The 26,067-nt window shown below is 40.4% G+C and overlaps 1 protein-coding gene across 8 annotated transcripts in view; it reads left to right on the plus strand.

The window, feature by feature from the left end:
• Positions 1–26,067, plus strand: part of ntm (neurotrimin) — a 436,848-nt gene that overhangs the window by 383,940 nt on the left and 26,841 nt on the right. For all 8 annotated transcript variants that reach the window (XM_090186151.1, XM_090186155.1, XM_090186152.1 and 5 more), the window contains one exon: positions 1,142–1,267. In XM_090186151.1, the coding sequence (XP_090042277.1) occupies positions 1,142–1,267 (126 nt within the window). The remainder of the gene's footprint in view (positions 1–1,141; positions 1,268–26,067) is intronic.

A 26,067-nucleotide genomic window follows, 5' to 3' on the forward strand; every position in this document is an offset into this window, starting at 1 on the left:
CCATGTCTTATTCAAATGCAGTTATGCCGGATGTACAGTATAAGGAAGTATGCCTAGTGGCAGTGAAAAGCACTGTATTGGACGATGTTCATGGCTAATTCGCTTATGATTTGCAGCTGGTGGCAGGTCCAGAGGGACAGAAGTGGAAGAAATTGTAAGGCTTGCTTAATTTCAGAACATACCTTCTAGTATAGCAGCTCAACATGCTCCCTTTCACACTTTGACCGTTTTTAGGTTAAGGGTTTTTCCTGGTGCTTCTGCTTTTCGAAAATCTTTTCATTTGAACGACTGGTTTCCGAGTCTTTAAGGTTAAAATTTCAGTGCTTTTGAGTGGAGAGCAGGTGCAAAGTAAAAGCTGAGATATGTGTGTTCTTGTAAGACACTCCTGATAGTTGCTGGCTGTTTCTCGTTGCTTTGGATCTGCATTCAGCAACGATCAAGGTCATGCTTTTCGTATCTTCAGATCACAGCTGTGGTTTGCAGCAATGGTTTGCTGTGTCTGTGCCACATACTATTTTGTGTATAAAAGCATATATTTATGATGGGTAGAAATTGCTTCATTAAACATAGTAGTATTTAGTGTACTTGTTTCTTTCTTCTTACCCCTCAACTTGAGTAGGCCTGGTTCTAGCTTAACTTTTCTGACTGTAATGATGGTGAGCAGTCTACGATGGCCCTAAGTTGCACCCATGGCCCAAACAGCAAACTGAGGCCTATTTAATACACTATCTTCCTTCAAGTTGGAATAACTCCTGTGACACAGTAACATTTTGATTGAGGTTGTGGTTGAATAGCTCTGGCCTTTGTTCAGTCCACTGTACCAGCAGTGAATGCCTTTAAGGGTAAACAGTAATGTCAGGAAAGGTTACCTTTTTCTGTGCATTCCTTCACTTTACAGAGGCTTGCTTATAGGTTATAGGAAATGCTCTGATGTAGTTATTTCAGCACTAGCTTGATATGAGATTCAATGGAATGCGTTCCTCGCAACTGTCATTATTACAGTATTTTATATTTCAATAATATTGTCATATTTATCTTTAAATCCAAATTCTGAGTAACAAAGTTACTACAATACTTTTTGGTTAAAATGCTCAAACAGAAACAAATAGCAAACAAGTGTAATTTTCTCTGTGTTTTGCAGTGCCCCCCACAATCATCAACCTGTCGAAGGGCATCGTGGTCAACGAAGGCTCCAACGTCACGCTGATGTGCCAAGCCAGTGGCAAACCAGAACCCTCGTTTACCTGGAAACTCCTCTCTCCCTCAGGTAAGACACCAGTCTCTCTGTGCATTCAAATGGTCATCAATAAAATACAATAGTGTTTGTCCGTAGCTTATGCCTGCCCATACCATAACCCCACCACCACCATAGGAAACTCTGTTAACAACGTTTGCATCAGCAAACCGCTCGCCCACAGAACGCCATACACGCTGTCTGTCTGCCATCTGCCCAGTACAGTTGAAACCAGGATTTAGCCGCGAAGAGCACACTACTCCAGCGTGCCAGTGGCCATCGTAGGTGAGCATTTGTAAACTGAAGTAGTTTTTTACCCGAACTGCAGTCACATAAAGACCCTGGTGTGGACAAGTAGCACGCAAATGAGCTTTCCTGAGACAGTTTGTGCATAAATTATTTGGTTGTGCAAACCCACAGTTTCATCAGCTGTCCGGGTGGCTGGTCTCAGACAATCCCGCAGGTGAAGAAGCCGGATGTGGAGATCCTGGGCTGGTGTGGTTACACGTGGTCTGCGGTTGTTGGAGGCCGGTTGGACATATGGCCAAATTCTCTAAAACAATGTTGGAGGTGGCTTATGGTAGAGAAATTAACATTCAAGTCTCTGGCAATGGCTCTTTTGGACATTTCTGCACTCAGCATGTCAATTGCACACTCACTCAAAACTTGAGATATCTGTAGTATTGTGTTGTGTGACAAAACTACACATTTTATAGTGGCCTTTCATTGTCGCAAGCACAAGGTGCACCTGTGTAATGATCATGTTGTTTAATGCCATACCTGTCAGGTGGATGGATTATCTTGGCAATCTTGCTCAATAACAGGGATGTAAACAAATGTGTGCACAAAATTTGAGAGAAATAAGCTTTATGTTCTATGGAAAATGTCTGGGATCTTTTATTATCTATCTTTCTCTAGCTCTATCTTTCTCACACTCGTTCTCTCATTCACCAGCTCTCTCTCTTTACCCCCATTTTGTCACCATGACTTTAGGTAGCCCCAATGACACTTGGTGAACTGTATCCTTCTCCTTTCTAAGTAGCTCATTATCTGTCTACTACCTTTTCCCTAATCACCATTAACCACTAATGATATGTATAGAAATAAATTGCTGTCAATGCATTTGGGATAATTAATTAGGATAATTGGAAAGATGTAAATGTTTTGGAGGCGAGTGAGTGACTGAATACATTACAGTATGAGGCGTTGTTGCAAAGACAAACGTGCCACAGTTGGGGATGTCTGAGTATATGTTTACCGAGTGGGTTTGGAGAACTGTGCTCACACATACCGCTATCTCATCAAGGGGAGGGGAAACCACATGTTTGTCTGCCTGTCTCCCTATCTATATTTCTATACTTCACTTAATCAGGTAAGATGATGCTTGCATTTAATGCGCTACATTTCACGTGGAGACAATTGTGTGACAGTTTCCTCCCCTCTCTCTCTCCTTTTGTGTCGCTACAAGGATTGCGGAATTGAAATGTTAATACGACAAGGATGTGACTGGCCATGTATTTTAGGAGATAAGTGAGGAATTGCTTTGATGGGTCTCCATTTGCCACACACAGCGGGTGTCTTCAGAGGAGCCATAATTGCAGCCCGGGTGGCTAAAAAAGAGCCACTGTCACTTGTTGCGCCAGTACCCCCTGAATACATTGAAGACATATGAACATTTACGCAATTACCGCCTCCTTCAGTGTCAGCATGTATAGAATGGAGAAAGTGCTGAAACAAGCCTTTAGTCTGAGTTTTGTCATTTGGTAGTTAGAGGTTGATGTGTATGCAGCCTATTAGAGGGGTGAGTATGGAGGTAAATATAGTTAATTTGAACCCTTTACGGCTGTTATCTCAGAGACACATTTTATGTTTTGTATCTGTGGTTGTTGGGTGGAATTTTGAAAACATTTAGGTTTTTTGATTTGGCAACCCCGTTCCCATGAGTTCCACCCTGGTGTAGGTCTTCTCTACTGTATGCAGTAGCTACACTATATATACAAAAGTATGTGGACACCCCTTCAAATGAGTGGACTCTGCTATATCAGCCACACCTGATGCTGACAGGTGTATAAAATTCAGCACACAGCCATGCAATCTCCATAGACAAACATTGGCAGTAGAGTGGCCTTACTGAAGACCTCAGTGACTTTCAACATGGCACCATCATAGGATGCCACCTTTCCAACAAGTCAGTTTGTCAAATTTCTGCCCTGCTAGAGCTGCCCTGGTCATCTGTAAGTGTTGTTATTGTGAAGTGGAAAGGTTTAGTAGCAACAACGGCTCAGCAGCGAAGTGGTAGACCACACAAGCTCACAGAACAGGACCACCGAGTGCTGAAGTATGTTGTCATGTAAAAATCGTCTGTCCTCGGTTGCAACACTGAAAGCAACGTCCGCATAAGAACTGTTAGTCTGGAGGTTCATGAAATGGCTGAGCAACTGCACACAAGCCTAAGATCACCATGCACAATGCCAAGCATCGGCTGGATTGATGAATCACGTTTCACCATCTGGCAGTCTGACGGACGAATGTGGGTTTTGTGGATGCCAGGAGAACGCTACCTGCCCCAATGCATAATGCCAACTGTGAAATTTGGTGGAGGCGGAATAATGGTCTGGGGTTGTTTTTCATGGTTTGGGCTAGGCCCCTTAGTTCCAGTGAAGTGAAATCTTAATTACATTCTAGACGCTTTGTGGCAACAGTTTGGGGAAGGCCCTTTCCTGTTGCAGCATGACAATACATCTGTACCCGTCAAAGAGAAACAGTGAGTGTTAGCTAGTGCCATTGATGAACACAATAAGAGAATGATAGTTAGTGCATTTGAGAATGCTTTAGGCATCTTAGCCTTTTTTAACTTCGTCACAAAGTAATGCATGTTCAACAACAAATTATTTATTTTAAATCAATTTTGATGATGCTATTCAAACTTGGCCAAGAGCAATCACAGACTTGATAATACATTTGTAATTTTTATAGGGTGCCTTTGCCATGGCCCAATGTTTAATTTCTTTATTGGGGAGAACAAAGAAGCACAGAATGCTTGCTCTTTCAAAATGGGCTTTCAAATGCACAATTTATGTTTATGTGCATTCAAAAAAACTTTTTTTTTTTTATCCTTTCAGGGCACAAGCGATTGCTCGTAACTTAATTTAAACAGTGGAGATGGGGCCTTTGGAGGTTTCTGCTTTGTTTCATATTGAAGCACAGAGACAACTGAATGCCAGATTTAACAAAATCACACATGCAATACACCAAATTAAAGCTACAGTTGTTGTTAATCCAGCCAATGTGTCAGATTTCAAAAAGGCTTTACGGCGAAAGAAAACCATGCAATTATCTGATGATAGCACCCCACCAAACAAACACATGACATTCATATTTCAACCCGCCGGGCGTGACACAAAACTCAGAAATAACAATATAATTCATGCCTTACCTTTGAAGATCTTCTTTTGTTGGCACTCAAATGTCCCATAAACATCACAAACGGTCCTTTTGTTTGATAAATTCTGTCGTTATATCCAAAATTTCCATTTATTTGGCGCGTTTGATCCAGAAGAACACCGGTTCCAACTCACGCAACATGACAACCAAATATCTAGGTTACCTGTAAACTTGTTCCAAACATTTCAAACAACTTTCCTTATACAACTTTTAGGTCTTTTTTTACGTAAATAATAGATCAAATTTAAGACGGGTTAAACTGTGTTCAATACAAAGTGGAGCGTGCTTTCAGGTCTTGCGCCTCTAACAAACAGTACACTTCACTCGACCCTCGTTCTGAACTGCCCTACTTCTTCATTACACAAAGGAAAAACATCAACCAATTTCTAAAGACTGTTGACATCTAGTGGAAGCGATAGAAACTGCAAGCAAGTGCCTTAGATCCCCATAGAAAACCCATTGAAAAGAGAGTGACCTCAAAAATGTTTTTCCTGGATGGTTTGTCCTCTGGGTTTTGCCTGCCAAATAAGTTATGTTATACTCACAGACATCATTAAAACAGTTTTAGAAACTTCAGAGTGTTCTCTATCAACATCTACTAATAATACGCATAACCTAGCTTCTGGGCCTGAGTAGCAGGCAGTTTACTTTGGGCACGCTTTTCATCTGGATGTGAAAATACCGCTCACTAGCCTTAAGAAGTTAAAAGTAGACGCCCTTTGCCTTGATGCACTCTTGGCATTCTCTCAACCAGCTTCATGAGGTAGTCACCTGGAATGCATTTCAATAAACAGGTGTGCCTTGTTAAAAGTTAATTTGTGGAATTGCTTTCCTTGATGCATTTGAGCCAATCAGTTGTGTTGTGACAAGTTAAGGGTGGTATACAGAAGATAGCCCTATTTGGTAAAAGACCAAGTCCATATTATGGCAAGACCAGCTCAAATAAGCAAAGAGAAACGAGATTACTTAAAGACATAAAGGTCAATCAACCTGGAAAATGTCAAAAACTTTGAAAGTTTCTTTAAGTGCAGTCACAAAAACCATCAAGCGCTATGATGAAACTGGCTCTCATGAGGACCACCACAGCAAAGGAAGACCCAGAGTTACCTCTACTGCAGAGGATAAGTTAATTAGAGTTACCAGTCTCAGATTACAGCCCTTCATGGTCAAATTGCTACAAAGAAACCACCATTAAAGGGCAAGCAACACGAGCAATGGACATTTTGAACAGTGGAAAATCTGTCCTTTGGTCTGATGAGTTCCAATTTGAGATTTTTGGTTCCAACCGCCATGACTTTGTGAGACGCAGAGTAGGTGAACGGATAATCTCTGCATGTATGCTTCCCACTGTGAAGCATGGAGGAGGAGGTGTGAGGGTGCTTTGCTGGTGACACTGTGATTTATTTAGAATTCAAGGCAAACTTAACCAGCATGGCTACCACAGCATTCTTCAGCGATACTCCATCCCATCTGGTTTGCGGTTAGTGGGACTATCAATTGTTCTTCAACAGGACAATGACCCAACATACCTCCAGGCTGTATAAAGGCTATTTGAAAAAGGAGAGTGATGGAGTGCTGCATCAGATGACCTGGCCTCCACAATCAACCTAATTGAGATGGTTTGGGATGAGTTGGACTTCAGAGTGAAGGAAAAGCAGCCAACAAGTTCTCAGCATATGGGGCAACTATATACAGTGCCTTGCGAAAGTATTCGGCCCCCTTGAACTTTGCGACCTTTTGCCACATTTCAGGCTTCAAACGTAAAGATATAAAACTGTATTTTTTTGTGAAGAATCAGCAACAAGTGGGACACAATCATGAAGTGGAACGACATTTATTGGATATTTCAAACTTTTTTAACAAATCAAAAACTGAAAAATTGGGTGTGCAAAATTATTCAGCCCCCTTAACTTAATACTTTGTAGCGCCACCTTTTGCTGCGATTACAGCTGTAAGTCGCTTGGGGTATGTCTCTATCAGTTTTGCACATCGAGAGACTGAATTTTTTTCCCATTCCTCCTTGCAAAACAGCTAGAGCTCAGTGAGGTTGGATGGAGAGCATTTGTGAACAGCAGTTTTCAGTTCTTTCCACAGATTCTCGATTGGATTCAGGTCTGGACTTTGACTTGGCCATTCTAACACCTGGATATGTTTATTTTTAAACCATTCCATTGTAGATTTTGCTTTATGTTTTGGATCATTGTCTTGTTGGAAGACAAATCTCCGTCCCAGTCTCAGGTCTTTTGCAGACTCCATCAGGTTTTCTTCCAGAATGGTCCTGTATTTGGCTCCATCCATCTTCCCATCAATTTTAACCATCTTCCCTGTCCCTGCTGAAGAAAAGCAGGCCCAAACCATGATGCTGCCACCACCATGTTTGACAGTGGGGATGGTGTGTTCATGGTGATGAGCTGTGGTGCTTTTACGTCAAACATAACGTTTTGCATTGTTGCCAAAAAGTTCAATTTTGGTTTCATCTGACCAGAGCACCTTCTTCCACATGTTTGGTGTGTCTCCCAGGTGGCTTGTGGCAAACTTTAAACAACACTTTTTATGGATATCTTTAAGAAATGGCTTTCTTCTTGCCACTCTTCCATAAAGGCCAGATTTGTGCAATATACGACTGATTGTTGTCCTATGGACAGAGTCTCCCACCTCAGCTGTAGATCTCTGCAGTTCATCCAGAGTGATCATGGGCCTCTTGGCTGCATCTCTGATCAGTCTTCTCCTTGTATGAGCTGAAAGTTTAGAGGGACGGCCAGGTCTTGGTAGATTTGCAGTGGTCTGATACTCCTTCCATTTCAATATTATCGCTTGCACAGTGCTCCTTGGGATGTTTAAAGCTTGGGAAATCTTTTTGTATCCAAATCCGGCTTTAAACTTCTTCACAACAGTATCTCGGACCTGCCAGGTGTGTTCCTTGTTCTTCATGATGCTCTCTGCGCTTTTAACGGACCTCTGAGACTATCACAGTGCAGGTGCATTTATACGGAGACTTGATTACACACAGGTGGATTGTATTTATCATCATTAGTCATTTAGGTCAACATTGGTTCATTCAGAGATCCTCACTGAACTTCTGGAGAGAGTTTGCTGCACTGAAAGTAAAGGGGCTGAATAATTTTGCACGCCCAATTTTTCAGTTTTTGATTTGTTAATAAAAAAGTTTGAAATATCCAATAAATGTCGTTCCACTTCATGATTGTGTCCCACTTGTTGTTGATTCTTCATAAAAAAAATACAGTTTTATATCTTAATGTTTGAAGCCTGAAATGTGGCAAAAGGTCGCAAAGTTCAAGGGGGCCGAATACTTTCGCAAGGCACTGTGTGTATATATAGATACATGTATGTATGTATGTATGTATGTATGTATGTGTGTGTGTGTGTGTGTGTGTGTGTGTGTTTGTGTGTGTGTGTGTGTGTGTGTGTGTGTGTGTGTGTGTGTGTGTGTGTGTGTGTGTGTGTGTGTTTGTGTGTGTATATATATATACACATATGTGTGTGTGTGTGTGATATATATATATATATTATACACACACACCCACACGTGTGTATATATATATATATACACATACACATCTACAGTGGGGAGAACAAGTATTTGATACACTGCCAATTTTGCAGGTTTTCCTACTTACAAAGCATGTAGAGGTCTGTAATTTTTATCATAGGTACACTTCAACTGTGAGAGACGGAATCTAAAATAAAAATCCAGAAAATCAAATTGTATGATTTTTAAGTAATTCATTTGCATTTTATTGCATGACATAAGTATTTGATCACCTACCAACCAGTAAGAATTCCGGCTCTCACAGACCTATTAGTTTTTCTTTAAGAAGCCCTCCTGTTCTCCACTCATTACCTGTATTAACTGCACCTGTTTGAACTCGTTACCTACATAAAAGACACCTGTCCACACACTCAATCAAACAGACTCCAACCTCTCCACAATGGCCAAGACCAGACAGCTGTGTAAGGACATCAGGGATAAAATTGTAGACCTACACAAGGCTGGGATGGGCTACAGGACAATAGGCAAGCAGCTTGGTGAGAAGGCAACAACAGTTGGCCCAATTATTAGAAAATGGATGAAGTTCAAGATGACGGTCAATCACCCTCGGTCTGGGGCTCCATGCAAGATCTCACCTCGTGGGGCATCAATGATCATGAGGAAGGTGAGGGATCAGCCCAGAACTACACGGCAGGACCTAGTCAATGACCTGAAGAGAGCTGGGACCACAGTCTCAAAGAAAATCATTAGTAACACACTACGCCGTCATGGATTAAAATCCTGCAGCGCACGCAAGGTCCCCCTGCTCAAGCCAGTGCATGTCCAGGCCCGTCTGAAGTTTGCCAATGACCATCTGGATGATCCAGAGGAGGAATGGGAGAAGGTTATGTGGTCTGATGAGACAAAAATAGAGCTTTTTGGTCTAAACTCCACTCACTGTGTTTGGAGGAAGAAAAAGGATGTGTACAACCCCAAGAACACCATCCCAACCGGGAAGCATGGAGGTGGAAACATAATTATTTGGGGATGCTTTTCTGCAAAGGGGACAGGATGACTGCACCGTATTGAGTGGAGGATGGATGGGGCCATGTATCGCGAGATCTTGGCCAACAACCTCCTTCCCTCAGTAAGAGCATTGAAGATGGGTCGTGGCTGGGTCTTCCAGACCTTAACTCTAACCCCTTGCCTCGAGCCTGTTAGACAGCTAGCTAACGTTAGCATTAGTCACATAGCTAATGTTGGCCACTACAAATTTGAATTCGTAACATATCATACCATTTGCGAATTTGCAAACAGTGGCATAACATTTGATTAACACTTGATTTACATCATTAATATTCGGTCTGGTTGGCTGGTAGCTTATACGCGCTTCATCATTTATTTCCTTATAGAATCATAGCTGGAAGGGTGCTGCAGCACCTCTGATAAATTTGTAAAAAATTATAGGATTACTGCTGCCTGTTCAGAAAGAAATTAAATAATTCAGTATAATCTACAACACATGAGTAAACCACTAATTTAGCCACAGAGGATCAATGGCTTCTTTAAAAATATTGTCTAGCTGTGGGTTGTGTAGCCCAATAACAAGGCATAGCTTACAATTGGTAACACCTGGCAAATCTGTCAGTGAACAGCATGCAGACAAAACAGGCCATTTGCAATATTTCAAATACAATCGCAGGAAAACACAGATTCAAGATTAGGTCATTTTTATTGATCTCAGTTTTTATTGATCTCAAAGTAGCCTGTATTTTGATAATTTATGCGTTATTTAAAAATATTCTCCCAAAGTCTCCAGTCATGTAGAATTGCATGAAATTTGTTTGTAAAAGGGCAAAAAACATCAGACCCTAGGCTACTAAAAATGGTCCCATGTGTGCAACTTCTGTAAGTGCCTATATTATACTGTTCTATGCCACTAAACAAATGTGATTATATGCATGCAATGTTTTATTAAAGCTTTTTTGTCTTAATCTCATGTGTTCCGGTACCTAAGAGCTCCCAATGTCACCTCTCACTCACTTTTGGTTGGCATCTCCCAATTTACAAATGAAGCACTGAACACAGATATACAGTAGTCTAGACCCCTCAAACTCAACTCTGGACCTCATAGCCAGTTCCATTGCGTTTTTTTCATTGTTCCTCTCTAATCAGGGACTTATTTAGACGTGGGATCAATTAATTATCAGGTAGAACAGAAAAAAAGCAGGCTCCAGACCTCGTAGGGTAGGAGTTGAATACCACTAGACTCTAGCTAACCGCCATAATATGAAAATATCCACACAAGCCACTAGCCAGCCATATATCTTGAGTTGGAAGATTATGAATGTTAGGCTATATTATGAAGTTATTATTAAAGAGCATTTTAAAATGAACCACAATCAGTAAAAAAAAATACACAGTATATATTGAGCTAGCTAACTAGTAGATTTACATCAATAATCAACATTAAATTATCAGCTGATAGCCTACCCTCTTTTCCCGATGTCAAGCATGTCTTTAGGGGCATTTTCATTTTGAGCACCTGCTCCTTGATAGGTCTGTGCAAAGCCCTGGTTGGCACTAAGGTGAACTTTGCCCCTGTAGTTTCAGAGGCAGATAAGGAAAAACACAAAGTAAACACTCTCACACTCTGTGAAGCTCACGTATATACCCCAAGGAAGTGTACTGTGCCTTGCGAAAGTATTCGGCCCCCTTGAACTTTGCGACCTTTTGCCACATTTCAGGCTTCAAACATAAAGATATAAAACTGTATTTTTTTGTGAAGAATCAACAACAAGTGGGACACAATCATGAAGTGGAACGACATTTATTGGATATTTCAAACTTTTTTAACAAATCAAAAACTGAAAAATTGGGCGTGCAAAATTATTCAGCCCCCTTAAGTTAATACTTTGTAGCGCCACCTTTTGCTGCGATTACAGCTGTAAGTCACTTGGGGTATGTCTCTATCAGTTTTACACATCGAGAGACTGAAATTTTTTCGCAAGGCACTGTATGTCTGCACAAGCTTTTGTAGCCTACTCCCATATTATATGTACTGTAGCCAACTCTTCCATGGTTGTCAACCCTTACGTATGTTAAAAATAGAAGAGATGGCAACAGCACACACATGGGTCTGAGTTAATTATTATGCACTTATGAACCTGTCTTTTCATTTCAAGATACAATATTTCAATTATTTAGAAGATACTCTCATTGGGATCTAATGAAAAGAAAGTGTGCAGTGGCTCAATGACAAACGACCAAACAGACTGCTGATATGTTAAGTAGGTTAATGAAGAACAGAAATACCCGCCCGCACTAAACAATACCAGACAAAAACAGATTGTGCTTATTACAAGATAAATAAACCAAATCACGTGATGCCAATTTACGCAAATCAATTTCCATTCCAAATTGATATTTGCCGCATTAAAAGTTTACGGCGGTGATCATGACGTGTGCATTTATTTTTCAAATGGTTAAATAATTAGGGCGATTGAATAGGTCCACAGCTGGATATTCAAAACCTGTCTCCTATTTACATGTGGGGAGTTTGTCATTCCAGCTGGGAATAGAAGAAGATACTCTCGCTAATTAGGAAAAGCTGCTTATTCAGTTATTCTCTTGAACAGTCCAATCACTAGCCTATGAAAGCAACAGAGGGAGTATTATGTTTATAACAAAAACATACTGTATTCTGCATTAAAATCCCATTCAATATGAGCTGGAGCAGCTCTCAAACAAGTGCGTCCATTAATGGAGTGTGCCGATGGTTGGACTCCTCAGCTGAGCTAACTTTGTAATTGAATGTTAGCGAGAGCTCCTTGGAGTCTTCTGCTAGATTACGCCCTCATTTGCCAAGCTCGGGACTTAGATTCAATTCATCAAAATTGCCTATAAGAGGGGAATCAGTTTTAAATGTTTTTGTGTGCGTGCGCGCGTGTGTGTGTGTGTGTGCTGATTCATGTAAAATATGTTCAAGCAATTGCATAATGGGGATAATAACCATGTAGCTTTTATTTATCACAGAAAGGGAGATGTATAATCATTATGACTGAAAACACTATATACTGTATGTGTTTAAGTTCTATCTATCCAGATGTAATGTACAGTGCATTCGGAAAGTATTCAGACCTCTTGACTTTTTACACATTTTGTTACGTTACTGCCTTATTCTAAAATGTAATAAATTGTTTTTTTCCCTCATCAATCTACACACAATAGCCCACAATGACTAAGCAAAAGCAGGTTTGTAGAAACTATTGCAAATGTATTAAAAATTAAAAACGATATCACATTTACATAAGTATTCAGACCCTTTACTCAGTACTTTCTTGAAGCACCTTGGGCAGCGATTACAGCCTCGATTCTTCTTGGGTATGACTAGGGCTGTGGTGGTCACAAAATTTTGTCAACTGGTGATTGTCAGGCAAATTAACGGTAGTTGACCGTTAATTAACATAAACACATTTCCACATTTAATTAAAAAAATAATAAATCCATGTTATATAGACTACACCTTCACAATAAATCAATTTATTTAAGACAGTTCTGAAGAAGCTGGATATGAAGAAAATGTAGTCTATTTAAGAAGAAAATAATGACTTACTCTGAGTTGTCCTGATGTGGCTGTGCCAAATGGCTATGGGCTATACTAGTTAATTTAGCAGACAAGATTTTATTATTTTGTTGTATGAAGAATACAATTGCTCAAAGCTGAATAAAATATTATTTTCTTCAAACAATTTGAGGGAGTGTGCACGTGTTGAGCGTTTAACAAAGAAATAAGGATTCCTCTATGCTTAATTTAGAGTTATTAGTGTAACTTCAGTTGTTCTATAAAAGCTGGGCTTTACGTTTTGATTTTTAATACATTGTAAGGCTGCATGACGAGACTAGTGATGATTTCAAAAAAGTCGCTTGAAAGGCATGAGTTCTGCTTAGTTTTTTTGCGCAGGCTGTACGCACTCCAAAAGTCTCATTTACAATTTGACAAGCACTTGATAATGCCTCGATTTTCACGGCCACATCCCCTTTGTGGCCGTAATGCACCCTTTAAAAAAATCCATGCCTTTTGCGGCCTAGAGTGCTGCGTTGTGCCCTTCTCCCCGAGTGTGTGCTGCTCAATGCGAAGCGTCTCTCACTCACACGGCTCTCCGTCACATGATGGGGTCTTTCTCACAGGCTACAAGTTAAGGCCGACATCGCATCCTTATCCAATTCCGAGGTGCATATTGATGATATTGACGATATTGGATGAACTGTCCACATTTACTTTTCATCAGCCAACAAGATGAGTAGGCCTAACAAACAGCAAAAGCACTAGCCTATGTCAATCTACTATCCCCCATAGTACAAAAGTCGACCTATTCTGTTTTAGAAATAAATATTCCAAACCGTCTGTGACAGTTGTGGCATGTGATAAGATCCCAATTAATACAACCACTAGCATAAAAAATGTGCCAATGTGGCTGATGCAACAGATCAGAATGTTTAGCTTAAAGTGTTGATAAACTATTAGGCTATTTCTTCACATTTATGAGTGCAGCTATGCACGCATGGTAATAGGCTATAAGTGCAAATGTTCCATAAGTGGAAAAAAACATTATCAAAAGTGAGCACAAATGCAATCATGCATGTAATGCTTTTATTATAATGGTGGTGCATTTCTATGGTGAAAAGGATCTTCCCCAAACTTGAAACTCATCCGGTGCTTATACAGTATATGCCAGTTAGGCATATAGCGATTTTCAGGTCTCTCCAGAGATGTTCAATCGGGTTCAAGTCCAGGCTCTGCCTGGGTCACTCAAGGACATTCAGAGATTTGTCCCAAAGCCACTCCTGCATTGTCTTGGCTGTGTACTTAGGGTTGTTGTTCTGTTGGAAGGTGAACCTTAGCCCCAGTCTGAGGTCATGAGTGCTCTGGAGCAGGTTTTCATCAAGGATCTCTCTGTACTTTGCTCTATTCATCTTTCCCTCGATCCTGACTAGTCTCCCAGTCTCTGCCACTGAAAAACATCCCCACAGCATGTTGCTGCCACCACCATGCTTCACCATAGGGATGGTGTCAGGTTTCCTCCAGATGTGACACTTGGCATTCAGGCCAAAGAGTTCAGTCTTAGTTTCATCAGACCAGAGACTCTTGTTTTGTTTCTCATGGTCTTAGTCTTTAGGGGCCTTTTAGCAAACTCCAAGCGGTTTATGTCTGTCCTCGGTTGCAACACTGAAAGCAACGTCCGCATAAGAACTGTTAGTCTGGAGGTTCATGAAATGGCTGAGCAACTGCACACAAGCCTAAGATCACCATGCACAATGCCAAGCATCGGCTGGATTGATGAATCACGTTTCACCATCTGGCAGTCTGACGGACGAATGTGGGTTTTGTGGATGCCAGGAGAACGCTACCTGCCCCAATGCATAATGCCAACTGTGAAATTTGGTGGAGGCGGAATAATGGTCTGGGGTTGTTTTTCATGGTTTGGGCTAGGCCCCTTAGTTCCAGTGAAGTGAAATCTTAATTACATTCTAGACGCTTTGTGGCAACAGTTTGGGGAAGGCCCTTTCCTGTTGCAGCATGACAATACATCTGTACCCGTCAAAGAGAAACAGTGAGTGTTAGCTAGTGCCATTGATGAACACAATAAGAGAATGATAGTTAGTGCATTTGAGAATGCTTTAGGCATCTTAGCCTTTTTTAACTTCGTCACAAAGTAATGCATGTTCAACAACAAATTATTTATTTTAAATCAATTTTGATGATGCTATTCAAACTTGGCCAAGAGCAATCACAGACTTGATAATACATTTGTAATTTTTATAGGGTGCCTTTGCCATGGCCCAATGTTTAATTTCTTTATTGGGGAGAACAAAGAAGCACAGAATGCTTGCTCTTTCAAAATGGGCTTTCAAATGCACAATTTATGTTTATGTGCATTCAAAAAAACTTTTTTTTTTTATCCTTTCAGGGCACAAGCGATTGCTCGTAACTTAATTTAAACAGTGGAGATGGGGCCTTTGGAGGTTTCTGCTTTGTTTCATATTGAAGCACAGAGACAACTGAATGCCAGATTTAACAAAATCACACATGCAATACACCAAATTAAAGCTACAGTTGTTGTTAATCCAGCCAATGTGTCAGATTTCAAAAAGGCTTTACGGCGAAAGAAAACCATGCAATTATCTGATGATAGCACCCCACCAAACAAACACATGACATTCATATTTCAACCCGCCGGGCGTGACACAAAACTCAGAAATAACAATATAATTCATGCCTTACCTTTGAAGATCTTCTTTTGTTGGCACTCAAATGTCCCATAAACATCACAAACGGTCCTTTTGTTTGATAAATTCTGTCATTATATCCAAAATTTCCATTTATTTGGCGCGTTTGATCCAGAAGAACACCGGTTCCAACTCACGCAACATGACAACCAAATATCTAGGTTACCTGTAAACTTGTTCCAAACATTTCAAACAACTTTCCTTATACAACTTTTAGGTCTTTTTTTACGTAAATAATAGATCAAATTTAAGACGGGTTAAACTGTGTTCAATACAAAGTGGAGCGTGCTTTCAGGTCTTGCGCCTCTAACAAACAGTACACTTCACTCGACCCTCGTTCTGAACTGCCCTACTTCTTCATTACACAAAGGAAAAACATCAACCAATTTCTAAAGACTGTTGACATCTAGTGGAAGCGATAGAAACTGCAAGCAAGTGCCTTAGATCCCCATAGAAAACCCATTGAAAAGAGAGTGACCTCAAAAATGTTTTTCCTGGATGGTTTGTCCTCTGGGTTTTGCCTGCCAAATAAGTTATGTTATACTCACAGACATCATTAAAACAGTTTTAGAAACTTCAGAGTGTTCTCTATCAACATCTACTAATAATACGCATAACCTAGCTTCTGGGCCTGAGTAGCAGGCAGTTTACTTTGGGCACGCTTTTCATCTGGATGTGAAAATACCGCTCACTAGCCTTAAGAAGTTAAAAGTAGACGCCCTTTGCCTTGATGCACTCTTGGCATTCTCTCAACCAGCTTCATGAGGTAGTCACCTGGAATGCATTTCAATAAACAGGTGTGCCTTGTTAAAAGTTAATTTGTGGAATTGCTTTCCTTGATGCATTTGAGCCAATCAGTTGTGTTGTGACAAGTTAAGGGTGGTATACAGAAGATAGCCCTATTTGGTAAAAGACCAAGTCCATATTATGGCAAGACCAGCTCAAATAAGCAAAGAGAAACGAGATTACTTAAAGACATAAAGGTCAATCAACCTGGAAAATGTCAAAAACTTTGAAAGTTTCTTTAAGTGCAGTCACAAAAACCATCAAGCGCTATGATGAAACTGGCTCTCATGAGGACCACCACAGCAAAGGAAGACCCAGAGTTACCTCTACTGCAGAGGATAAGTTAATTAGAGTTACCAGTCTCAGATTACAGCCCTTCATGGTCAAATTGCTACAAAGAAACCACCATTAAAGGGCAAGCAACACGAGCAATGGACATTTTGAACAGTGGAAAATCTGTCCTTTGGTCTGATGAGTTCCAATTTGAGATTTTTGGTTCCAACCGCCATGACTTTGTGAGACGCAGAGTAGGTGAACGGATAATCTCTGCATGTATGCTTCCCACTGTGAAGCATGGAGGAGGAGGTGTGAGGGTGCTTTGCTGGTGACACTGTGATTTATTTAGAATTCAAGGCAAACTTAACCAGCATGGCTACCACAGCATTCTTCAGCGATACTCCATCCCATCTGGTTTGCGGTTAGTGGGACTATCAATTGTTCTTCAACAGGACAATGACCCAACATACCTCCAGGCTGTATAAAGGCTATTTGAAAAAGGAGAGTGATGGAGTGCTGCATCAGATGACCTGGCCTCCACAATCAACCTAATTGAGATGGTTTGGGATGAGTTGGACTTCAGAGTGAAGGAAAAGCAGCCAACAAGTTCTCAGCATATGGGGCAACTATATACAGTGCCTTGCGAAAGTATTCGGCCCCCTTGAACTTTGCGACCTTTTGCCACATTTCAGGCTTCAAACGTAAAGATATAAAACTGTATTTTTTTGTGAAGAATCAGCAACAAGTGGGACACAATCATGAAGTGGAACGACATTTATTGGATATTTCAAACTTTTTTAACAAATCAAAAACTGAAAAATTGGGTGTGCAAAATTATTCAGCCCCCTTAACTTAATACTTTGTAGCGCCACCTTTTGCTGCGATTACAGCTGTAAGTCGCTTGGGGTATGTCTCTATCAGTTTTGCACATCGAGAGACTGAATTTTTTTCCCATTCCTCCTTGCAAAACAGCTAGAGCTCAGTGAGGTTGGATGGAGAGCATTTGTGAACAGCAGTTTTCAGTTCTTTCCACAGATTCTCGATTGGATTCAGGTCTGGACTTTGACTTGGCCATTCTAACACCTGGATATGTTTATTTTTAAACCATTCCATTGTAGATTTTGCTTTATGTTTTGGATCATTGTCTTGTTGGAAGACAAATCTCCGTCCCAGTCTCAGGTCTTTTGCAGACTCCATCAGGTTTTCTTCCAGAATGGTCCTGTATTTGGCTCCATCCATCTTCCCATCAATTTTAACCATCTTCCCTGTCCCTGCTGAAGAAAAGCAGGCCCAAACCATGATGCTGCCACCACCATGTTTGACAGTGGGGATGGTGTGTTCATGGTGATGAGCTGTGGTGCTTTTACGTCAAACATAACGTTTTGCATTGTTGCCAAAAAGTTCAATTTTGGTTTCATCTGACCAGAGCACCTTCTTCCACATGTTTGGTGTGTCTCCCAGGTGGCTTGTGGCAAACTTTAAACAACACTTTTTATGGATATCTTTAAGAAATGGCTTTCTTCTTGCCACTCTTCCATAAAGGCCAGATTTGTGCAATATACGACTGATTGTTGTCCTATGGACAGAGTCTCCCACCTCAGCTGTAGATCTCTGCAGTTCATCCAGAGTGATCATGGGCCTCTTGGCTGCATCTCTGATCAGTCTTCTCCTTGTATGAGCTGAAAGTTTAGAGGGACGGCCAGGTCTTGGTAGATTTGCAGTGGTCTGATACTCCTTCCATTTCAATATTATCGCTTGCACAGTGCTCCTTGGGATGTTTAAAGCTTGGGAAATCTTTTTGTATCCAAATCCGGCTTTAAACTTCTTCACAACAGTATCTCGGACCTGCCAGGTGTGTTCCTTGTTCTTCATGATGCTCTCTGCGCTTTTAACGGACCTCTGAGACTATCACAGTGCAGGTGCATTTATACGGAGACTTGATTACACACAGGTGGATTGTATTTATCATCATTAGTCATTTAGGTCAACATTGGTTCATTCAGAGATCCTCACTGAACTTCTGGAGAGAGTTTGCTGCACTGAAAGTAAAGGGGCTGAATAATTTTGCACGCCCAATTTTTCAGTTTTTGATTTGTTAATAAAAAAGTTTGAAATATCCAATAAATGTCGTTCCACTTCATGATTGTGTCCCACTTGTTGTTGATTCTTCATAAAAAAAATACAGTTTTATATCTTAATGTTTGAAGCCTGAAATGTGGCAAAAGGTCGCAAAGTTCAAGGGGGCCGAATACTTTCGCAAGGCACTGTGTGTATATATAGATACATGTATGTATGTATGTATGTATGTATGTGTGTGTGTGTGTGTGTGTGTGTGTGTGTGTGTGTGTGTGTGTGTGTGTGTGTGTGTGTGTGTGTGTGTGTGTGTGTGTGTGTGTGTGTGTGTGTTTGTGTGTGTATATATATATACACATATGTGTGTGTGTGTGTGATATATATATATATATTATACACACACACCCACACGTGTGTATATATATATATATACACATACACATCTACAGTGGGGAGAACAAGTATTTGATACACTGCCAATTTTGCAGGTTTTCCTACTTACAAAGCATGTAGAGGTCTGTAATTTTTATCATAGGTACACTTCAACTGTGAGAGACGGAATCTAAAATAAAAATCCAGAAAATCAAATTGTATGATTTTTAAGTAATTCATTTGCATTTTATTGCATGACATAAGTATTTGATCACCTACCAACCAGTAAGAATTCCGGCTCTCACAGACCTATTAGTTTTTCTTTAAGAAGCCCTCCTGTTCTCCACTCATTACCTGTATTAACTGCACCTGTTTGAACTCGTTACCTACATAAAAGACACCTGTCCACACACTCAATCAAACAGACTCCAACCTCTCCACAATGGCCAAGACCAGACAGCTGTGTAAGGACATCAGGGATAAAATTGTAGACCTACACAAGGCTGGGATGGGCTACAGGACAATAGGCAAGCAGCTTGGTGAGAAGGCAACAACAGTTGGCCCAATTATTAGAAAATGGATGAAGTTCAAGATGACGGTCAATCACCCTCGGTCTGGGGCTCCATGCAAGATCTCACCTCGTGGGGCATCAATGATCATGAGGAAGGTGAGGGATCAGCCCAGAACTACACGGCAGGACCTAGTCAATGACCTGAAGAGAGCTGGGACCACAGTCTCAAAGAAAATCATTAGTAACACACTACGCCGTCATGGATTAAAATCCTGCAGCGCACGCAAGGTCCCCCTGCTCAAGCCAGTGCATGTCCAGGCCCGTCTGAAGTTTGCCAATGACCATCTGGATGATCCAGAGGAGGAATGGGAGAAGGTTATGTGGTCTGATGAGACAAAAATAGAGCTTTTTGGTCTAAACTCCACTCACTGTGTTTGGAGGAAGAAAAAGGATGTGTACAACCCCAAGAACACCATCCCAACCGGGAAGCATGGAGGTGGAAACATAATTATTTGGGGATGCTTTTCTGCAAAGGGGACAGGATGACTGCACCGTATTGAGTGGAGGATGGATGGGGCCATGTATCGCGAGATCTTGGCCAACAACCTCCTTCCCTCAGTAAGAGCATTGAAGATGGGTCGTGGCTGGGTCTTCCAGACCTTAACTCTAACCCCTTGCCTCGAGCCTGTTAGACAGCTAGCTAACGTTAGCATTAGTCACATAGCTAATGTTGGCCACTACAAATTTGAATTCGTAACATATCATACCATTTGCGAATTTGCAAACAGTGGCATAACATTTGATTAACACTTGATTTACATCATTAATATTCGGTCTGGTTGGCTGGTAGCTTATACGCGCTTCATCATTTATTTCCTTATAGAATCATAGCTGGAAGGGTGCTGCAGCACCTCTGATAAATTTGTAAAAAATTATAGGATTACTGCTGCCTGTTCAGAAAGAAATTAAATAATTCAGTATAATCTACAACACATGAGTAAACCACTAATTTAGCCACAGAGGATCAATGGCTTCTTTAAAAATATTGTCTAGCTGTGGGTTGTGTAGCCCAATAACAAGGCATAGCTTACAATTGGTAACACCTGGCAAATCTGTCAGTGAACAGCATGCAGACAAAACAGGCCATTTGCAATATTTCAAATACAATCGCAGGAAAACACAGATTCAAGATTAGGTCATTTTTATTGATCTCAGTTTTTATTGATCTCAAAGTAGCCTGTATTTTGATAATTTATGCGTTATTTAAAAATATTCTCCCAAAGTCTCCAGTCATGTAGAATTGCATGAAATTTGTTTGTAAAAGGGCAAAAAACATCAGACCCTAGGCTACTAAAAATGGTCCCATGTGTGCAACTTCTGTAAGTGCCTATATTATACTGTTCTATGCCACTAAACAAATGTGATTATATGCATGCAATGTTTTATTAAAGCTTTTTTGTCTTAATCTCATGTGTTCCGGTACCTAAGAGCTCCCAATGTCACCTCTCACTCACTTTTGGTTGGCATCTCCCAATTTACAAATGAAGCACTGAACACAGATATACAGTAGTCTAGACCCCTCAAACTCAACTCTGGACCTCATAGCCAGTTCCATTGCGTTTTTTTCATTGTTCCTCTCTAATCAGGGACTTATTTAGACGTGGGATCAATTAATTATCAGGTAGAACAGAAAAAAAGCAGGCTCCAGACCTCGTAGGGTAGGAGTTGAATACCACTAGACTCTAGCTAACCGCCATAATATGAAAATATCCACACAAGCCACTAGCCAGCCATATATCTTGAGTTGGAAGATTATGAATGTTAGGCTATATTATGAAGTTATTATTAAAGAGCATTTTAAAATGAACCACAATCAGTAAAAAAAAATACACAGTATATATTGAGCTAGCTAACTAGTAGATTTACATCAATAATCAACATTAAATTATCAGCTGATAGCCTACCCTCTTTTCCCGATGTCAAGCATGTCTTTAGGGGCATTTTCATTTTGAGCACCTGCTCCTTGATAGGTCTGTGCAAAGCCCTGGTTGGCACTAAGGTGAACTTTGCCCCTGTAGTTTCAGAGGCAGATAAGGAAAAACACAAAGTAAACACTCTCACACTCTGTGAAGCTCACGTATATACCCCAAGGAAGTGTACTGTGCCTTGCGAAAGTATTCGGCCCCCTTGAACTTTGCGACCTTTTGCCACATTTCAGGCTTCAAACATAAAGATATAAAACTGTATTTTTTTGTGAAGAATCAACAACAAGTGGGACACAATCATGAAGTGGAACGACATTTATTGGATATTTCAAACTTTTTTAACAAATCAAAAACTGAAAAATTGGGCGTGCAAAATTATTCAGCCCCCTTAAGTTAATACTTTGTAGCGCCACCTTTTGCTGCGATTACAGCTGTAAGTCACTTGGGGTATGTCTCTATCAGTTTTACACATCGAGAGACTGAAATTTTTTCGCAAGGCACTGTATGTCTGCACAAGCTTTTGTAGCCTACTCCCATATTATATGTACTGTAGCCAACTCTTCCATGGTTGTCAACCCTTACGTATGTTAAAAATAGAAGAGATGGCAACAGCACACACATGGGTCTGAGTTAATTATTATGCACTTATGAACCTGTCTTTTCATTTCAAGATACAATATTTCAATTATTTAGAAGATACTCTCATTGGGATCTAATGAAAAGAAAGTGTGCAGTGGCTCAATGACAAACGACCAAACAGACTGCTGATATGTTAAGTAGGTTAATGAAGAACAGAAATACCCGCCCGCACTAAACAATACCAGACAAAAACAGATTGTGCTTATTACAAGATAAATAAACCAAATCACGTGATGCCAATTTACGCAAATCAATTTCCATTCCAAATTGATATTTGCCGCATTAAAAGTTTACGGCGGTGATCATGACGTGTGCATTTATTTTTCAAATGGTTAAATAATTAGGGCGATTGAATAGGTCCACAGCTGGATATTCAAAACCTGTCTCCTATTTACATGTGGGGAGTTTGTCATTCCAGCTGGGAATAGAAGAAGATACTCTCGCTAATTAGGAAAAGCTGCTTATTCAGTTATTCTCTTGAACAGTCCAATCACTAGCCTATGAAAGCAACAGAGGGAGTATTATGTTTATAACAAAAACATACTGTATTCTGCATTAAAATCCCATTCAATATGAGCTGGAGCAGCTCTCAAACAAGTGCGTCCATTAATGGAGTGTGCCGATGGTTGGACTCCTCAGCTGAGCTAACTTTGTAATTGAATGTTAGCGAGAGCTCCTTGGAGTCTTCTGCTAGATTACGCCCTCATTTGCCAAGCTCGGGACTTAGATTCAATTCATCAAAATTGCCTATAAGAGGGGAATCAGTTTTAAATGTTTTTGTGTGCGTGCGCGTGTGTGTGTGTGTGTGTGTGTGTGTGTGCTGATTCATGTAAAATATGTTCAAGCAATTGCATAATGGGGATAATAACCATGTAGCTTTTATTTATCACAGAAAGGGAGATGTATAATCATTATGACTGAAAACACTATATACTGTATGTGTTTAAGTTCTATCTATCCAGATGTAATGTACAGTGCATTCGGAAAGTATTCAGACCTCTTGACTTTTTACACATTTTGTTACGTTACTGCCTTATTCTAAAATGTAATAAATTGTTTTTTTCCCTCATCAATCTACACACAATAGCCCACAATGACTAAGCAAAAGCAGGTTTGTAGAAACTATTGCAAATGTATTAAAAATTAAAAACGATATCAAATTTACATAAGTATTCAGACCCTTTACTCAGTACTTTCTTGAAGCACCTTGGGCAGCGATTACAGCCTCGATTCTTCTTGGGTATGACTAGGGCTGTGGTGGTCACAAAATTTTGTCAACTGGTGATTGTCAGGCAAATTAACGGTAGTTGACCGTTAATTAACATAAACACATTTCCACATTTAATTAAAAAGGATAATAAATCCATGTTATATAGACTACACCTTCACAATAAATCAATTTATTTAAGACAGTTCTGAAGAAGCTGGATATGAAGAAAATGTAGTCTATTTAAGAAGAAAATAATGACTTACTCTGAGTTGTCCTGATGTGGCTGTGCCAAATGGCTATGGGCTATACTAGTTAATTTAGCAGACAAGATTTTATTATTTTGTTGTATGAAGAATACAATTGCTCAAAGCTGAATAAAATATTATTTTCTTCAAACAATTTGAGGGAGTGTGCACGTGTTGAGCGTTTAACAAAGAAATAAGGATTCCTATATGCTTAATTTAGAGTTATCAGTGTAACTTCAGTTGTTCTATAAAAGCTGGGCTTTACGTTTTGATTTTTAATACATTGTAAGGCTGCATGACGAGACTAGTGATGATTTCAAAAAAGTCGTTTGAAAGGCATGAGTTCTGCTTAGTTTTTTTGCGCAGGCTGTACGCACTCCAAAAGTCTCATTTACAATTTGACAAGCACTTGATAATGCCTCGATTTTCACGGCCACATCCCCTTTGTGGCCGTAATGCACCCTTTAAAAAAATCCATGCCTTTTGCGGCCTAGAGTGCTGCGTTGTGCCCTTCTCCCCGAGTGTGTGCTGCTCAATGCGAAGCGTCTCTCACTCACACGGCTCTCCGTCACATGATGGGGTCTTTCTCACAGGCTACAAGTTAAGACCGACATCGCATCCTTATCCAATTCCGAGGTGCATATTGATGATATTGACGATATTGGATGAACTGTCCACATTTACTTTTCATCAGCCAACAAGATGAGTAGGCCTAACAAACAGCAAAATCACTAGCCTATATCAATCTACTATCCGCCATAGTAAAAAAGTCAACCTATTCTGTTTTAGAAATAAATATTCCAAACCGTCTGTGACAGTTGTGGCATGTGATAAGATCCCAATTAATACAACCACTAGCATAAAAAATGTGCCAATGTGGCTGATGCAACAGATCAGAATGTTTAGCTTAAAGTGTTGATAAACTATTAGGCTATTTCTTCACATTTATGAGTGCAGCTATGCACGCATGGTAATAGGCTATAAGTGCAAATGTTCCATAAGTGGAAAAAAACATTATCAAAAGTGAGCACAAATGCAATCATGCATGTAATGCTTTTATTATAATGGTGGTGCATTTTTATGGTGAAAAGGATCTTCCCCAAACTTGAAACTCATCCGGTGCTTATACAGTATATGCCAGTTAGGCATATAGCGATTTTCAGGTCTCTCCATAGATGTTCAATCGGGTTCAAGTCCAGGCTCTGCCTGGGTCACTCAAGGACATTCAGAGATTTGTCCCAAAGCCACTCCTGCATTGTCTTGGCTGTGTACTTAGGGTTGTTGTTCTGTTGGAAGGTGAACCTTAGCCCCAGTCTGAGGTCATGAGTGCTCTGGAGCAGGTTTTCATCAAGGATCTCTCTGTACTTTGCTCTATTCATCTTTCCCTCGATCCTGACTAGTCTCCCAGTCTCTGCCACTGAAAAACATCCCCACAGCATGTTGCTGCCACCACCATGCTTCACCATAGGGATGGTGTCAGGTTTCCTCCAGATGTGACACTTGGCATTCAGGCCAAAGAGTTCAGTCTTAGTTTCATCAGACCAGAGAATCTTGTTTTGTTTCTCATGGTCTTAGTCTTTAGGGGCCTTTTAGCAAACTCCAAGCGGTTTTTGTGCCTTTTATTGAGGAGTGGCTTCTGTCTGGCCCCTCTACCATAAAGGCCTGATTGGTCTACGGAGCAATTCCTTGGTTTTTGCTCTGACATGCACTATCAACTGTGGGACCTTACATCGACAGGTATGTCTTTTTTACAAATCACGTCCAATCAATTGAATTTAGCACAGGTAAACTCCAATCAAGTTGTAGAAACATCTGAAGGATGGTCAATGGAAACAGGATGCACTTGAGCTCAATTTCGAGTCTGATGGAACCAAGATTGAAAATTTTTGGCCTGAATGTCAAGCGTTTCGTCTGGAGGAAACCTGGCACCATCCCTACGGTGAAGCATGGTGTTGGCAGCATCATGCTGTAGCGAAGGTTCACCTTTCAACAGGACAACGACCCTAAGCACACAGCCAAGACAACGCAGGACTGGCTTCGAGACAAGTCTCTGAATTTCCTTGAGTGGCCCAGCCAGAACCCGATCAAACAACTCTGAACTGTCTCCATCCACCCCGACAGAGCTTGAGAGGATCTGCAGAGAAGAATGGGAGAAACTGGGAGAAATACAGGTGTGCCAAGCTTGTAGCATCATACCCAAGAAAATTTGAGGCTGTAATTGCTGACAAAGTTGCAACAGAGTAAAGGTCTGACTACTTATATAAATGTGGTATTTAGTTTATTTTAAATTTTAAATTAGGAACCATTTCTAAAAAACAGTTTTTGCTTTTCCATTATAGGGTATTGCATGTAGATTGATGAAGGAAAAATACGATTGAATCAATTTTACAATAAAGCTGTAACGTAATAAAATGTGGACAAAGTCAAGGGGTCTGAATACTTTCTGAATGCACTGTATGTTAAATGTGTGTACAATGTACACAAAAAAGAAAGAGCTGTAAAAACAAAGGAA

The sequence above is a fragment of the Oncorhynchus mykiss genome, chromosome 10 (genome assembly GCF_057628025.1).
Source record: "Oncorhynchus mykiss isolate SJ-2025 chromosome 10, ASM5762802v1, whole genome shotgun sequence".
NCBI lineage: Eukaryota > Metazoa > Chordata > Actinopteri > Salmoniformes > Salmonidae > Oncorhynchus > Oncorhynchus mykiss.